Source organism: Balaenoptera acutorostrata, chromosome 9, assembly GCF_949987535.1.
Source record: "Balaenoptera acutorostrata chromosome 9, mBalAcu1.1, whole genome shotgun sequence".
Lineage (NCBI taxonomy): Eukaryota > Metazoa > Chordata > Mammalia > Artiodactyla > Balaenopteridae > Balaenoptera > Balaenoptera acutorostrata.
Window position 1 is genome coordinate 78,973,086 of NC_080072.1, and position 18,462 is coordinate 78,991,547.

Below are 18,462 nucleotides of genomic sequence, written 5' to 3' on the forward strand. Positions count from 1 at the left end.
GTTGTTTTTTTTTCTGCTACTTTTTCAATAGTGTGAATTTTAAATTGAACGTTAATTGCTTGGTTGGATTTTCATGCATTCATGAAATCAGCCATGCTTTCATTGTGCACAGGTGTTCATTAATTAAGAGCATAACAGGTTAGTTGTTCCTCATTTTATGTACTCACTGTGCAGATATTGAAATGACTGCCAATATTAGTACTTAGGCTCACATATTTTCTAAAAAGTACTGCCTTAATTTGCATATTGTTAATTGTGTTTAAACAAAGGCAAAGATTACTGCCTAATTCAGATGCTCTCTATAAATATTCATTTCAAAATAAATAATCCGTTTGGGGTGAATAATCCATTTAGACTTTCTGTAGTACAAATCTCTTTGTGCTATTAAAAATACTTTAACAACACTTTCACTTTTCAAGTTAAATCGTATTCAGATGATGCATTTTAAAAGACTTGTCCCTTGTCTATTTCTGCAGCTACTTCAATCATATAGTGCCTGTCTCTCCGTTTTATCATGAGTTCTATACACATGACATACTCTAGTCCATTAAAATCTTATGGAAGAGAAGAGAAATAGCATGAAAAATACATGAAATACTCTTTTTTGAAAGTGAGTTGAGGAAGGCTGTACTGCCTACTTTATGCTTCTTGTGCTTTGGTACCACACAGGGCTAAAGCTGCTAATGGTGTTGAACCAAGGGTTGAGTTTTGTGCCTGTTTTGTCAGGCAGCACAGATTAAAAGGGACACTAACATCCTGAGACACCCTCTCAAGTGATGCACTCTGCCTCTATTAAGTACATGTCCTGTATTTTAAAAGATGATGCTGTTCTAATGGACCAAGTAATCTTTGAAAACCAATGGAGCTGCCTGGAAGAGGAAAGGTCTCACACTCGGGATATTGAGTCGAAAGTTTTATGTCACTTTAAAATTCTCCTCTTTACTAGAATATTCTAAATCCCAAAGCAGTTTTAGTAAAGCATTTTTACCTTAGATTGTTTCTTGCCCACACACCAAAAAAGGTTAATTTTTCTTTGCAATATCCTGTAGGGTATATTTTGAATTTTATGGTCATCAAAATACTCTTCGTAATCAATAAATATAAGATAAATTGGTTTAGTCAACTTATTATTTTTAGGATGTCAAAATCGTGATACAATTTCCCTAGCTATCCAAAAGGAAAGCATTCCTAAGAAAACTTTTGTAAGCCAAAATGGCATAAAGTGAGGAACCAATTTTCATTTTTCACCTTTTTTCATAAAAGTGAAAATCTCTTCAGATTTTTTTCAGTTTGTGAAAACAGGTACTAATGTAGGTCTTTTGTAAAAACAAAGTGGTATAAAGCAAACTTTTGAAAAGCAAGGGATACCTGTATATGTTTGCACTTTAATGTATGTTTATATTTATTTATTTATAGTTCAATTTTCTTACAAGTTTTAGTGAGTTTGTTAGCTACAGAGAGAGAGAGAGAGAAAGAAAGAAATTTGTAAATGTGGAAATGTGTTACTATCTTCAAACCAGTATATAAGTTTGCGTTGAATACTGGGAATGCTTTTTCTACCATTTAAAAAGATGACACTCAGGAGAGAAAAATCACATTTTAGGAAATGAATTTTGAAATAAACACTCTGGTAGAAATAGTAAAATATGTAAATATGAATTTAGCAAGGAAAATTCTCTCATTTAATTGAGTAATTCTCTCATTTAACTGAACTTTAATATTCTGTGTTACATATTTATAACACTAACTGTTGAAAGATAAATGCAAAGGAGAGAAGATACCATTAACTATGTAATCTATAGTTTAGAAAGGTTTGGTCTTCTCTGTTCTATAAAATTTCTATTATTATTAAAGCTCTTGGTTTAAATCTCAATACCTGCAGTTTTTTATTTCAAATTATGATGAACTGATAGAGACAGAGAAATAAAAGAAGGTACTACCTAATACCTGTAATTAAGAGTTTGAGGTTCAGAGTTATGCAGATATGGGTTAATGTTCTTCTCTGCCACTTACTAGCAATAAACATAGATAAGCTATATGCAATGTTCAAGGCTCAATTTTTTCACTTATAAAATGCAGATCATATAGCAACCTACTCCCTTGGATTATTGTGTTAAATAAGATAATGAAGGTAAAGAGTTTGGCACATGGTAAGTGCTTAACATTAGCCATTTATTATTATTATCATGAATTTAAATGAGTTACTACTTTATTAAATATAAATTTAAATGACAGTAATTATGCATGTTGCTATTTTCATATAGAGGAAACATTTTCAGGTTAAATATATGTTTGTCAACATAGTAAGAGCCATTCAGTCTCTTGGCTTGCAGTTGCCTCCAAGACACCGTCCTGTTGAGAAGTCTCCACAGCAGACTGAGTGTCATCCATCCTGGCCCCTCAACCCACCTGAATGGTTGGGGAGTCAAGAGAGCCTTTTGGAGTGTGGTGCACAGTACAGACCACCATGTTCCCCTCTACATCCCCCTTCTCCACCTCCATGTCTGGGCTCTCCATGCTTCTTTTCTTGTCTAGCCATCCTCATCCATAAGTGGATCATGATATTGTCACAACATGTAGCCATTTTCTTTGGTTCTTATAGCATAGATAAGACAAAAGGAGCAGAGAAGAAGAAGTGTCAAATGAAAGACTTTGCTTAAACACATTGTTGCATATTCAATAACTTTCTAGTGTCTTAGTGCATTGTAGTCTGTCCTGTCATCCTCTTCAGATTTTGAAATGGAAAATGTCACATAACATATTTTTGGCCACACAAGGAAAAACTTTTTTCTACATTTAAGAGATTAATGGTCAACCAGATAAATATGACTATCAAGTAAACAATTAGATGAAAATCTTTCCTAGCCTTAGCACTTTCTGTACTATATTATGTTACAGTTAGGTAACTGGTTTACTGAACAGACTGAAATACATACAGTTTAAACATAAAAGACTTTTATTCTTCTCCCACCACTGTTATCCAATATGTTCCATCTCATCTCTGGCTTCAGCTCCAACTATATCCAAGGCTCTTTTAGGTACTAGGACAGTCTCATTTTCAGCTATTAAAAAATTCTATATTGAGGAGGAGCTTCAAGATGGCGGAAAAGTAAGACACGGAGATCACCTTCCTCTCCACAAACACATCAGAAATACATCTACATGTGGAACAGCTCTGATAGAACACCTACTGAACGCTGGCAGAAGACCTCAGACCTCCCAAAAGGCAAGAAACTCCCCACGTACCTGGGTAGGGCAAAAGAAAAAAGAAAAAACAGAGACAAAGAATAGGGACGGGACCTGCACCAGTGGGAGGGAGCTGTGAAGGAGGAAAGGTTTCCACACACTAGGAAGCCCCTTCGCGGGTGGAGACTGCGGGTGGCAGAGGGGGGAAACTTCGGAGCCATGGAAGAGAGCGCAGTCACAGAGGTGTGGAGGGCAAAGCGGAGAGATTCCCGCATGGAGGCTCGGTGCCGAGCAGCACTCACCAGCCTGAGAGGCTTGTCTGCTCACCCGCCGGGGCGGGCGGGGCTGGGAGCTGAGGCTCGGGCTTCGGTCGGATAGCAGGGAGAGGACTGGGGTTGGCAGCGTGAACACAGCCTGAAGGGGTTAGCGCACCACAGCTAGCTGGGAGGGAGTCCGGGAAAAAGTCTGCAGCTGCCGAAGAGGCAAGAGACTTTTTCTTGCCTCTTTGTTTCGTGGTGCACGAGGAGAGGGGATTAAGAGCGCCGCTTAAAGGAGCTCCAGAGACGGGCGCGAGCTGCGGGTATCAGTGCAGACCCCAGAGATGGGCATGAAACGCTAAGGCTGCTGCTGCCGTCACCAAGAAGCCTGTGTGCAAGCACAGGTCACTCTCCACACCGCCCCTCCTGGGAGCCTGTGCAGCCCGCCACTGCCAGGGTCCAGTGATCCAGGGACAACTTCCCCAGGAGAATGCATGGCGCACCTCAGGCTGGTGCAACGTCACGCTGGCCTCTTCTGCTGCAGGCTCGCCCCGCATTTGTACCCCCTCTCCCCCTGGCCTGAGTGAGCCAGAGGCCCTGAATCAGCTGCTCCTTTAACCCTGCCCTGTCTGAGCGAAGAACAGACACCCTCAGATGACCTACATGCAGAGGTGGGTCCAAATCCAAAGCTGAACCCCAGGAGCTGTGCGAACAAAGAAGAGAAAAGGAAATTTCTCCCAGCAGCCTCAGAAGAAGCAGATTAAAGCTCCACAAACAACTTGATGTACCTGCATCTGTGGAATACCTGAATAGACAACGAATCATCCCAAACTGAGGAGGTGGACTTTGGGGGCAGGATATATATATTTTTTCCCTTTTTCTCTTTTTGTGAGTGTGTATGTGTATGCTTCTGTGTGTGATTTTGTGTGTATAGCTTTGCTTTTACCATTTGTCCTAGGGTTCTGTCCATCCGTTTTTGTTTTTCTTTTTGTTTTTTACTTTTTAAAATTTTTTCTTAATAATTATTTTTTATTTTAATTATTTTATTTTATTTTATTTTACTTTATTTTATTGTATTTTATTTTATCTTCTTTCTCTCTTTCTTTTGTTCTTTCTAATTTTTCTCCCTTTTATTCTGAGCTGTGAGGAATGAATGGCTCTTGGTGCTCCAGACAGGGGTCAGGGCTGTGCCTCTGAGGCGGGAGAGCCAACATCAGGACACTGGTCCACAAGAGACCTCCCAGCTCCACGTAATATCAAAGGGCGAAAATCTCCCAGAGATCTCCATCTCAACGCCACGACCCAGCTTCACTCAACGACCAGCAAGCTACAGTGCTGGACAACCTATGCCAAACAACTAGCAAAACAGGAACACAACCCCATCCATTAGCAGAGAGGCTGCCTAAAATCATAATAAGGCCACAGACACCTCAAAACACACAACCAGACATGGACCTGCCCACCAGAAAGACAAGTTCCAGCCTCATCCACCAGAACAGAGGCACTAGTCCCCTCCACCGGGAGGCTTACATAACACACTGAGCCAACCTTAGCCACTGGGGACAGACACCAAAAACAATGGGAACTAGTAACCTGCAGCCTGCGAAAAGGAGACCCCAGACACAGTAAGTTAAGCAAAATGAGAAGACAGAAAAACACACAGCAGAAGAAGAGGCAAGGTAAAAACCCACCAGACCTAACAAATGAAGAGGAAATAGGCAGTCTACCTGAAAAACAATTCAGAATAATGATAGTAAAGATGATCCAAAATCTTGGAAGTAGAATACAGAATATACAAGAAAGGTTTAACAAGGACATAGAAGAACTAAAGAACAAACAAACAATAATGAACAGCACAATAAATGAAATTAAAAATTCTCTAGAAGGAATCAATAGCAGAATAACTGAGGCAGAAGAACGGATAAGTGACCTGGAAGATAAAATAGTGGAAATAACTACTGCAGAGCCGAATAAACAAAAAAGAATGAAAAGAATTGAGGACAGTCTCAGAGACCTCTGGGACAACATTAAACGCACCAACGTTCAAATTATAGGGGTCCCAGAAGAAGAAGAGAAAAAGAAAGGGACTGAGAAAATATTTGAAGAGATTATAATTGAAAACTTCCCTAATATGGGAAAGGAAATAGTTAATCAAGTCAGGGAAGCACAGAGAGTCCCATACAGGATAAATCCAAGGAGAAACATGCCAAGGCACATATTAATCAAACTATCAAAAATTAAATACAAAGAAAAAATATTAAAAGCAGAAAGGGAAAAACAACAAATAACACACAAGGGAATCCCCATAACGTTAACAGCTGATCCTTCAGCAGGCACTGTGCAAGCCAGAAGGCAGTGGCAGGACATATTTAAAGTGTTGAAGGAGAAAAACCTACAACCAAGATTACTCTACCCAGCAAGGATCTCATTCAGATTTGATGGAGGAATTAAAACCTTTACAGACAAGCAAAAGCTAAGACAATTCAGCACCACCAAACCAGCTTTACAACAAATGCTAAAGGAACTTCTCTAGGCAGGAAACAGAAGAGAAGGAAAAAAGCTACAATAACAAACCCAAAACAAATAAGAAAATGATAATAGGAACATACATATTGATAATTACCTCAAATGTAAATGGATTAAATGCTCCAAACAAAAGACATAGACTGGTTGAATGGATACAAAAACAAGACCTATATATATGCTGTGTACAAGAGACCAACCTCAGACCTAGGGACACGTATAGACTGAAAGTGAGGGGATGGAAAAAGATATTCCATGCAAATGGAAATCAAAAGAAAGCTGGAGTAGCAATTCTCATATCAGACAAAATAGACTGTAAAATAAAGCCTATTACAAGAGACAAAGAAGGACACTACATAATGATCAAGGGATCAATCCAAGAGGAAGATATAACAATTGTAAATATTTATGCACCCAACATAAGAGCACCTCAATACATAAGGCAAATACTAACAGCCATAAAAGGGGAAATCAACAGTAACACAATCATAGTAGAGGACTATAATACACCCCTTTCACCAATGGACAGATCATCCAAAGTGAAAATAAATAAGGAAACACAAGCTGTAAATGATACATTAGACAAGATGGAATTAATTTATATTTACAGGACATTCCATCCAAAAAAACAGAATACACTTTCTTCTCAGGTGCTCATGGCACATTCTCCAGGTCAGGTCATATCCTGGGTCACAAATCAAGCCTCAGTAAATATAAGAAAATTGAAATTGTATCAAGTATCTTTTCTGACCACAACGCTATGAGGCTAGATGTCAATTACAGGAAAAAATCTTTAAAAAATACAAACACACAGAGGCTAATCAATACACTAATAAATAACCAAGAGATCACTGAAGAAATCAAAGAGGAAATCAAAAAATACCTAGAAACAAATGACAATGAAAACACGATGACCCAAAACCTATAGGATGCAGCAAAAGCAGTTCTAAGAGGGAAGTTTATAGCAATACAATCCTATCTTAAGAAACAAGAAACATCTCAAATAAACAACCTAACCTTACACCTAAAGCAATTAGAGAAAGAAGAAGAAGAAAAATACCCCAAAAGTTAGCAGAAGGAAAGAAATCATAAAGATCAGATCAGAAATAAATGAAAAAGAAATGAAGGAAACAATAGCAAAAATCAATAAAGCTAAAAGCTGGTTCTATGAGAAGATAAACAAAATTGATAAACCATTAGCCAGACTCATCAAGAAAAAAAAGGGGAGAAGACGCAAATCAATAGAATTAGAAATGAAAAAGAAGTAACAACTGACACTGCAGAAATACAAAGGATCATGAGAGATGACTACAAGCAACTCTATGCCAATAAATTGGACAACCTGGAAGAAATGGACAAATTCTTAGAAATGCACAACCTTCTGAAACTGAACCAGGAAGAAATAGAAAATATGAACAGACCAATCAAAAGCACTGAAATTGAAACTGTGATTAAAATCTTCCAACAAAAAAAAGCCCAGGACCAGATGGCTTCACAGGCGAATTCTATCGAACATTTAGAGAAGAGCTAACACCTATCCTTCTCAAACTCTTCCAAAATATAGCAGACGGAGGAACACTCCCAAACTCATTCTACGAGGCCACCATCACCCTGATACCAAAACCAGACAAAGATGTCACAAAGAAAGAAAACTACAGGCCAATATCACTGATGAACACAGATGCAAAAATCCTCAACAAAATACTAGCAAACAGAATTCAAGAGCACAATAAAGGATCATACACCATGATCAAGTGGGGCTTATCCCAGGAATGCAAGGATTTTTAAATATATGCAAATCAAACAATATGATACACCATATTAACAAATTGAAGGAGAAAATCCATATGATCATCTCCATCGATGCAGAGAAAGCTTTCGACAAAATTCAACACCCATTTATGATAAATATCCTGCAGAAAGTAGGCATAGAGGGAACTTTCCTCAACATAATAAAGGCCATATATGACAAACCCACAGCCAACATCATCCTCAATGGTGAAAAACTGAAATCATTTCCACGAAGATCAGGAACAAGACAAGGTTGCCCACTCTCACCACTATTTTTCAACATAGTTTTGGAAGTTTTAGCAACAGCAATCAGAGAAGAAAAGGAAATAAGAGGAAATCAAAACGGAAAAGAAGAAATAAAGCTGTCACTGTTTGCAGATGACATGATACTACACATAGAGAATCCTACAGATGCTACCAGAAAACTACTAGAGCTAATCAATCAATTTGGTAAAGTAGCAGGATACAAAGTTAATGCACAGAAATCTCTAGCATTCCTATACACTAATGATGAAAAATCTGAAAGTGAAATTAAGAAAACACTCCCATTTACCATTGCAACAAAAAGAATAAAATATCTAGGAATAAACCTACCTAAGGAGACAAAAGAGCTGTATGCAGAAAAGTATAAGACACTGATGAAAGAAATTAAAGACGATACAAATAGATGGAGAGATATACCATGTTCCTGGATTGGAAGAATCAACATTGTGAAAATGACTCTACTACCCAAAGCAAACTACAGATTCAATGCAATCCTTATCAAATTACCACTGGCATTTTTCACAGAACTAGAACAAAATATTTCACAATTTGTATGGAAACGAAAAGACCTCGAACAGACAAAGCAATCTTGAGAAAGAAAAATGGAGCTGGAGGAATCAGACTCCCTGACTTCAGACTATACTACAAAGCTACAGTAATCAAGACAGCATGGTACTGACACAAAAACAGAAATATAGATCAATGGAACAGGATAGGAAGGCCAGAGATAAACCTACACACATGTGGTCACCTTATCTTTGATAAAGGAGGCAAGAATATACACTGGAGAAAAGACAGCCTCTTCGATAAGTGGTGCTGGGAAAACTGGACAGGTACATGTAAAAGTATGAAATTAGAACACTCCCTAACACCATACACAAAAATAAACTCAAAATGGATTAAAGACCTAAATGTAAGACCAGACACTACCAAACTCTTAGAGGAAAACATAGGCAGAACACTCTATGACATAACTCACAGCAACATCCTTTTTGACCCACCTCCTAAAGAAATGGAAATAAAAACAAAAATAAACAAATGGGACCTAATGAAACTTAAAAGCTTTTGCACAGCAAAGGAAACCATAAAGAAGACCAAAAGGTAACCCTTAGAATGGGAGAAAATATTTGCAAATGAAGCAACTGACAAAGGATTAATCTCCAAAATTTACAAGCAGCTCATGCAGCTCAATATCAAAAAACAAACAACCCAATCCAAAAATGGGCAGAAGACCTAAATAGACATTTCTCCAAAGAAGATATACAGATTGCCAACAAACACATGAAAGAATGCTCAACATCATTAATCACTAGAGAAATGCAAATCAAAACTACAGTGAGGTATCACCTCACACCAGTCAGAATGGCCCTCATCAAAAAATCTACAAATGATAAATGCTGGAGAGGGTGTGGAGAAAAGAGAACCCTCTTGCACTGTTGGTGGGAATGTAAATTGACACAGCCACTATGGAGAGCAGTATGGAGGTTCCTTAAAAAACTAAAAATAGAACTACCATATGACCCAGCAGTCCCACTACTGGGCATATACCCTGAGAAAACCATAATTTCAAAAGATTAATGTACCAAAATGTTCATTGCATCTCTATTTACAATAGCCATGACATGGAAGCAACCTAAGTGTCCATCAACAGATGAATGGATAAAGAAGGTGTGGCACATATATACAATAGAATATTACTCAGCCATAAAAAGAAACAAAATTGAGTTATTTGTAGTGAGGTGGATGGACCTAGAGTCTGTCATACAGAGTGAAGTAAGTCAGAAAGAGAAAAACAAATGCCATATGCTAACACATATATATGGAATCTAAGGGAAAAAAAAAAAAGTCATGAAGAACCTAGGGGCAAGATGGGAATAAAGACACAGACCTACTAGAGAATGGACTTGAGGATATGGGGAGGGGGAAGGGTAAGCTGTTACAAAGTGAGAGAGTCTCATGGACATATATATACTACCAAACGTAAAATAGATAGCTAGTGGGGAGCAACCGCGTAGCACCAGGAGATCAGCTCAGTGCTTTGTGACCACTTAGAGGGGTGGGATAGGGAGAGTGGGACGGAGGGAGACGCCAGAGGGAAGAGATATGGGAACATATGTATATGTATAACTGATTCACTTTCTTATAAAACAGAAACTAACACGCCATTGTGAAGCAGTTATATTCCAATAAAGATGTTAAAAAAAATAAAACAAATAAAACAGAGAAGAGGTTATTCTCAGTATTTTCAAACTAACTTATGTATTAGCCATGCAAGTATAACTAGTGATTTGTGAGTGCTTCTTTTATTTCTTTTTTCTTTTTAAATACTGAGTGGTCTATTTGGAACGAGGCAGTTATGAAACTGAATATCTGTATCTCATGTGTATAGCTCCAGGTAGAGTTGAAACAGTAAGTTCTAATAGGTACATATTTTTTTTTTTCCTCCAAAGATTTGTCTTGGAATACAATAGATATGTGTAACATTTTGATTGTTTATTTACCTCTGTGACAAAAGAGTCTGAAATAAACATCTAGTACCAAAAAAGTAAAAAAAATAAAATAAAATAAAATTCTATATTAACTTAATAAACACTTTCATCTCATATCCAGTTCCATGTTTCTGTCCCTCCATCCCAGCACAGGCTTGACTCAAAGGTTACGATTTGTCTTTTCTTTCTTCTTTCTACTTCCTCCCTGACCTTCCAACTGCTATTCTGGTCACTTCCCAGGTCAGAAAAGAAGAAAATGAAAAATGACTTCACGTGTTGCAATTTGTTGTTCTCACGTAAATGTTGAGCGCTCCAGGAGATGACATTTGTCCACATTCTGCTTCTTTCTCTCTCAGGGTACATTGGGTTCTTAAGAGACTATCCTATCTCCTAGCAGGCAGCTTTATTGGCTGTGATACCAACAGGCTTATTCAAACCTACCTTCCACAGTGTCTGCTTTGCCCATGATAATCATTTCGCATTTCTGACCTGCCAAACTCTAGAAATGCCATATGTTCTCAAGAACTATTTTGGTCTCTGCTCTAGTAGCATAGTGCAGGACTGAGCCATCTTACAAAATTCTGAAGCTCAACAGTATCCAGCCAGGATGTGAGAGGTAAGCATCTCTACTCTCCTCATCAGCTGTTTTGCTTCTCTTGTCACTTAGCTTGAGGGGGAAATGATACTCCCACTTTGCTCCTAGCGACAGCTGGGGTTGGAGGGATATGCCACAGCACATCCATCTGCTAAGCTGACAGCCTTCTTCCAAAACACTGCTTGTGCTAAAATCTTATGTATATGGCTGGAGGTGGGTAATGGGAAAGGGTCATGAAATTGGTTTTCTCTATTTCCTAGTAGTTCTGTGGTTTTGTCTAGCCAACCTCACTTTAGCATCTGAGGTTACATGTGTCTCATCCCAAGTCCAGAAAAGACTCATTAAACTTCCTACTACAGTTTCTTTCCCTGTACATTACCTTCCTACTTCTGAAAGGATCTTGCTTTGTTCATATTTGTATATTCACATTTCTTGTCCATGATAATTACATAGGAAACTTCACTGAGTTCAAAAGTTATGGAAAGAACACAATAAAATACTATTATAAGATGGGGCTGAATTAGTTTTCCCAGGGGCATGTGGGTTGGCCTTGTAAATGGCATTTAATGGAGCTTTGAAGGCCAGACCAAATGAGACTCAGGCAGAATTATTTATAGGGAGCAATTTAAAAATCTGCATACTATTGTCAGGCACTGGTGTGTGCAGAGAAAAGGCATAAAGCTGTGGGGTTTTTAAAGGTCTTTCTAGTCTACGTTTCTAAAAAAATATATGATATAAAAAACGTAAAGCAGTCAACTGAAATAATTGGGAAACTCCAAAAGAAAATACTATTAAATGAACATTATAGCTTTCTTCAACCCAATGAGTAATTTAATTATATTAAATAAAAGAAATTGTTCTTAGTAACATTAAGAGCAGACAAAAAGCATAGCAAGCAACAGACCTCTAAGACCAAATCTCAATAATTAGGAAAAAAGAAGGTAATAGTATGGCTCATACAGCAGACAGTATTTTAAATAATGAAACCACTTTGGTCCAGGAAAGTATCTTCTGCAAAATATATTCAGGGAATATATCTCCAGTTTCGGAGACACTTTGCAAACAGAGATGGTAAATTTAACAAATGTCTTTCTAAATGAAACATGGTTAATTGTTAGGCATGCCCCTTTCTGATTAATAGCAAGACGAGGGAAGAGCAGTAGAAGACTTGAGCATGAAAGACAAAAGGGTAATGAGAGGTTATCAATCCAGGAGTAAATGTGAGACATTCAAGTTAAACTTCTCCCGTCTTCCTAGTCCCTATAATGCCATATACCAGTCATAAATCATGAACCATGTTCCAAGCCCTATACTAAGCCCTTGCCTTTCTTTATAGCATTTAATTCTCACATCAACCCTCTAAAGCAAGCAGGTTTATCCCCATCTTACAGATGAAAAGCAGAATAAGAGAGTTAAAAACTTGTACAAGGTTACCTAATAAGTAAGTGGCAGAGCTGGAATTCTAATCTTAAACCAAAGGTGATGACTCCCAAGTTATCTTCCTCCCACCCCTCCCTTCTTCCTCTTGCCTTTTTCTTTCTCTTCATTTTACCACGCGTTCCAACAAATCTTGCTAAAAGATTATTATGCCTATCCTCTGCTTCTACTTCCTTGTGGAATAAAGTTCAGAGAAAATGAGTGAAGGGAAACACATTTTATTGTCTATACGTACCTCCTGTGGTCCTGACTATTGCTATTTATGAGAAGGTTCGTAAATCAGAGAAATCTTACATTCTCTGAAATATCCTAGCAACGAAAGTTGTAAATCAAAACTGATATATTGCCTAGATTTTCAAATTAAAACAAACTGAGCCAAAACTGAAAGCACAATTCCCATGGTACTATCGAAACCGTATTATCCAGATTTCCAAAAGAACAGTCTATTTCACGATCACATGTGCATAGATTCCTACTGAACTTAGTGTTTATCATAGAAGACAACTACTTTTTCTTTTTGAAATCATTTTCTTTTTGAAGTAGATAATAACATTAGGTAATAGTTATAAATTACAGTTCCAGGCACTGTGATACATAATTATGAAAACCTTAAAAAGTAGGTGCTATTATTATCTCTGTGAGACAACTAAAGGACAAAGTGGTTAGGAAATATTTTCAACCCATCAGCTAGAATGGTAGAACTGAGATTCAAGCCCAGATCTTTCTCAGTCCCAGAAGAACAGTTTTACCACTTACACATATCACCTTATCTACCCTATTGATAGGAATAACAGCATTATCTGAACTCTTTAGGAAACACCACTGGTGTTTTTTTTAATTTTGGAAGCTCTTTATCTCTTTTTATAAAGTGAGCTTAGATGATAATCAGTTAACTGAAATATTTGTATGTTACATACTTCAATTCAGGTAGGAATTTTTTTTTAAATTTCTCTCCTGACTCCCACCTTCACTATATTATCAACCTCCATTCCCTCCTTCCATCCTTTTGCACTTTTCTGCCCAAACCAGTTGCTGGATTTGCTCCTAAATTATGTGACCTCTCCCAGGTCTCTAGTAAAGCTATATTATTTAATGAGCCATGTAAACATCTACTGTAATAGATTTGGAAATGTTTCCTGGAAAAAAAAGAGAGATTGGTAAACGATTTCATCCTGTATTCTTTTGTTTAGTTGAATGCTAATTAAAGCATGTTTTTAGTGTAACTGACTTTGTTCAGACTATTACACTTAGAAAGAGTTCTTTGAGACTCAAGCTTAAATTCATGCAAGATTAAACTAAGGTAGTACACTATATTTTAGTCACTCTGAACATTTACAACCACATGTATAAGATAAAAAGGGACAAAAGTCTACATTTCAACATGTCAGATAAGGCACTAAAACAGCAAGACATGGGGCTTCCCTGGTGGCGCAGTGGTTGAGAACCTGCCTGCCAATGCAGGGGACACGGGTTCGAGCCCTGGTCTGGGAAGATCCCACATGCCGTGGAGCAACTAGGCCCATGAGCCACAATTACTGAGCCTGCGCGTCTGGAGCCTGTGCTCCGCAACAAGAGAGGCCACGATAGTGAGAGGCCCGCGCACCGCGATGAAGAGTGACCCCCACTTGCCGCAACTAGAGAAAGCCCTCGCACAGAAACGAAGACCCAACACAGCCAAAAATAAATAAATAAATACATACATACATAAATTAAAAAAAAAAAAAAGTTAAGGATGTACCTCACATATCTTATAAAAAAAAAAACAAAAAACAAAAAACAGCAAGACATTTATAGATTGTTGGAAAAGTATTAATCACATTATTCATTCATGGAAGACTTATGTTCAAAAGGAAATTCTGAAGAATCAGAGTTTAACTCATTAACCATGCATGTAAACTTGATTCTCTAAGCTAATAAGCTCATGACATTTATCAGTAGCCAACGGAGGGAGAAAAGCATCTAGCTGCTTAATTCTAAATCAGAGTTTCAATAATCATATTGAAAATAAATTTGGTTTTAGGTAAATATGTATTTCTCTGAACTCAATGAAAGCATTTATTACATGTTTGATTATATTAATTTTATGCTTCTAACAAGAATTATAGAACTTTTATAATAGAAGGGCTCTGAACGATTAAGTCAAATCTCTACATATCATGAATATGTTGTTTTATAAATAAAAGGATATAATTAAAATCAGTGTTGACTGCAGAGATAATAACTGTGAAAAGGAAACCAATGAGCATGAGTTCCACTGATCATCTTCATGTAATTAGGAAATTTAAGCCAATTAGAATTCGAGTACCCAATTCAAACATTGTGATCCTGACAGCAAAACACAATGCTTGAGTTGCATCTATTAAAGCCTTAGGTTTTCTTTTTTGTTTGTTCGTTTTTCCAGTTTTATTGAGATAGAATTGACATATAATACTGTATTAGTTTAAGGTGAACAACATAATGATTTGATATATTTATATACTGCAAAATGATTACCATAAGTTTAGTTAACATCCATCACCTCACGCAAGCACATTTTCTTCCTTGTGATGAGAACTTTTAACATCTTCTCTCTTAGCAACATTCAAGTATACGGTAACAGTATTGTTATCTATAGTCACCATGTTGTATATTATATCCCTAGAACTTATTTATCTTATATCTGGAATTTCGTACCTTTTGACCACATTTCCCCATTTCCCCCACCCTTCATTCCCACCTCTGGCAATCACCAATCTGTTCTCTGTTCCTACCAGTTCCATATTTTTAGATTCCACATATAAGTCAGATCATAAAGGATTTGTCTTTCCCTGTCCAGCTTATTTCACTTAGTATAAGGACCCTGATGTCCATCCATGTTGTCTCAAATGGCAGGGTTCCCTTCTTTGTATGGCTGAATAGTATTCCATTGTATAATACACCACATTTTCTTTATCCATTCATTGATCCATTGACATTTAGGTTATTTCCACGTCTTTAAAGCCTTAAGTTTTCTGTTAGTATTTCCTATTATATCTAGTAAGCCTTTCTTAATAAAGAACAGTTGGTGCTTATACACATATACTATTAAAACTCAATGAACTATAGTGCCTCTTTTGTGTCATTTATTATACATTAAAATTGGATGATCTTCTTTATTTACATTATTTTATTTTATCTTTATTTACATTTATTTATTTTATCTTCTTAAAAGAAATTAGTAACAGTAGGAAGACTTCAAAGACTAATTTCAAATGATAAAAAAAAGAATCTAGGTCATATGTGGATAATTTGATATGGAAGTAACCCACACAGAAACAAATTAAATTTTGCTTTCTTGGTTCCTCAAAGTGGAAATTTTCACCACATTTTTCATTAGTTTCTTTTTATTTTTTTTACTCACAAAGTTAAAACTTTTGAAAACTCTAAATATGCTTTTCAAAAAATAAAAACATTAATAGACTATGGAACGATACTACCAAAGCTCCAGAAGAAAGATTTGACCTCAAATCATCACTTGTATTTCATTCTACTCATACTTCTTTAATGAGCTTCAAGAGAGAGGTGCTCACAAGATAGCCTATAGCCTACTCTCCAACCCTAAGCTAGAGGTTCCAAGCATCCTCTTTTTAGATGATGTTTGAGGGTTGAATAAAATAGAAAAGGATGCTCAGTGCCTAGTCCTTCCACAAAATCCATGATCATAGGGAGGGTATCTTCAAAGAAAAATCTTCAAAATCCTACATTTAGGGTATAAACTAGCAATTCCAATGTAATAGATGAAGTAGGTGGTTGTGGTAGATACTACTTGTAATATTATTTACCTGTTAATTATTGTCAGTGATGAATGTGAAGCATATGTGTGTGTGCGTACCTTTTTATATTTTACAAACAAATGGTACTAAGAGAAACCATAGTGGCACCATATCAACAAATTAACTTGCTTCTACTATTTATCTGACTATCATTGATGGTCACAATATTCAGAACTCTGAGAATAGCCACTGAGGGTATATTTGGAAATGTGTAGCCCTACCCTTTTACACATAGAGTTAAACCAGTTTTCCTCCTGTGTGCTTTACTCAGACCATACACCAGAAAATGAATTTAGAATTACTACTCTATAACAGTGGTTTTGAGACATGGTGTCAAGGCAGACTGCTATGTCATACATTGTTACATGCAGCAATAACTTATGACTACTAGTAAAAAACTCAAGTTAAATCATCTGCCTGCTCTTCATATAAATTAGGACATATTCACTGTTATTGCTCTAATACCATCATTCTTCTTAGTTGAATTCCTTTTGATTTCCTGATTGAGAGACAAAGGGGTATCCAATTCCATGTAATTCTGAGGGAATTCATGAGAGTGAACTCCACATATGAATAATCCTTAATGTGTATGTAACTGTGAAAAAATAAAGATTGGTAGCTGCTTCTGTATATATCCTTCTACATGTGCATGAGCAAGACAAGAACTCATGTTCATGGAGAAAAGTGTCAAGGAAATGAAATTTGGACCTGGTGAATAAAGATCATCTATTTCAATGGAGGCAATGACAGTGTTCTCTCCCACCTCCGTGGTCCAAGAAAAATTGTTTATTTTTCCCTTTCTAGTAGCATATAAATTCTGCATCAGTTTTTCCAGTATATAAAATGCTGTGTGAATATCTACCAGTAATTAGCAGCCTTCCACTCCAAGTAGGTAATAAATGGGAGTGAATCTATTGTTTATGAGTATATCAATTTTTTTTTTAAAACTATATGCTGGGATATAAAGGCAACACTGAAGTGTAAAATTGCTAATGCAGGCTCATAGCCTGGAAAATGATTTATTTTAATAGTTTTCTTCATTTAACAGTTCTTCATTTGAAAATATTCCCTTTCAACTACATATTTTGTGGTTTGGTGCCGTGAAGGGGAAATTTATTCCTTTGACATATTTATTATTTTAATAGTTTTGCATTTGAAAAAGCTTCACCAGGTATCTATATATTTTGCAGTTTGCAGAGAGGTTCGTTCTTGACAGTTTTTTAAAATGTTTATTCATTTAAATAGGTTCACTCCATGGAACTGTTGCTAAGATTTCTTTAAACTGGAGCCACCTGGGAGTTCTAGTAAAGCAGTAAGGCTAATGTCAACCTGTGGACTTTCCAGGGGCTCTGCAAGCCCTGAAATCACAGAAGATTCACATCCTTAGGAAGAAGAAAACTTGTAGGATGAAATTTAACTAACCATTAGCAGATGTCCTTGACTATAGTGTTAATTATGATTTGGACCTTAGTAACCACAGAGCATTTATACAAGTGAACTAGTTTGGGGATGCAGTATGTGGCCATGAAAAATATATATCAAACCCCCCCACATAGATTTGAAAGCAAGGTACTTGTCACAAACATTTTGTTTAATATTGAATAAGGCCACTTTGACTTCCAAACACATTTTGATTTGTTTATTTGGGGATGTTATCCAACCAGAGTAGGGTTATGATGCATTCTTGGTGTAGGGACACTTAAATTGTACATCTACGTATTGTCCTCACTCTTGGCCCATTTTTAACAACAGTTCCAAAGACGACACCCACCAATGTAAGTGGAAGAAGTGGAAGAAGGCACGAGTTAGTCATCGCCTGGGAGGTAAGAAAGCCTACTCAGATGTCAGAACTTGTTGATTCCTTAAATTAAAAAGTTACACATAGAGTATCAGTATGTGGTATAGAGTAACTGAGTAACTTCTGTTTAAAGGAGGTTAAGAAACGCTTTGAGCATGCATTACTCACATGAATATTTCCAACATGAACTTTTCTCATTTTCATACCAAGTCTAAAGTGTGCCATCCTGTCATATAGGCTGTCTCAGAATACAGTTTGAATGATTAAAACACATTCTCTCACAAATTGCTTCAGATGTTTATTTGGCTTAGTTTGATATTTATTTACTTCA

At 36.8% G+C, this 18,462-nt stretch overlaps 1 protein-coding gene across 1 annotated transcript in view; it reads left to right on the top strand.

Annotated features, from left to right (window-relative positions):
- The window catches only part of CNTN5 (contactin 5), a 1,403,535-nt gene that overhangs the window by 1,332,099 nt on the left and 52,974 nt on the right, over positions 1–18,462 (top strand). The window contains exon 19 of the mRNA XM_057553585.1: positions 18,086–18,156. Within this exon, the coding sequence (XP_057409568.1) occupies positions 18,086–18,156 (71 nt within the window). The remainder of the gene's footprint in view (positions 1–18,085; positions 18,157–18,462) is intronic.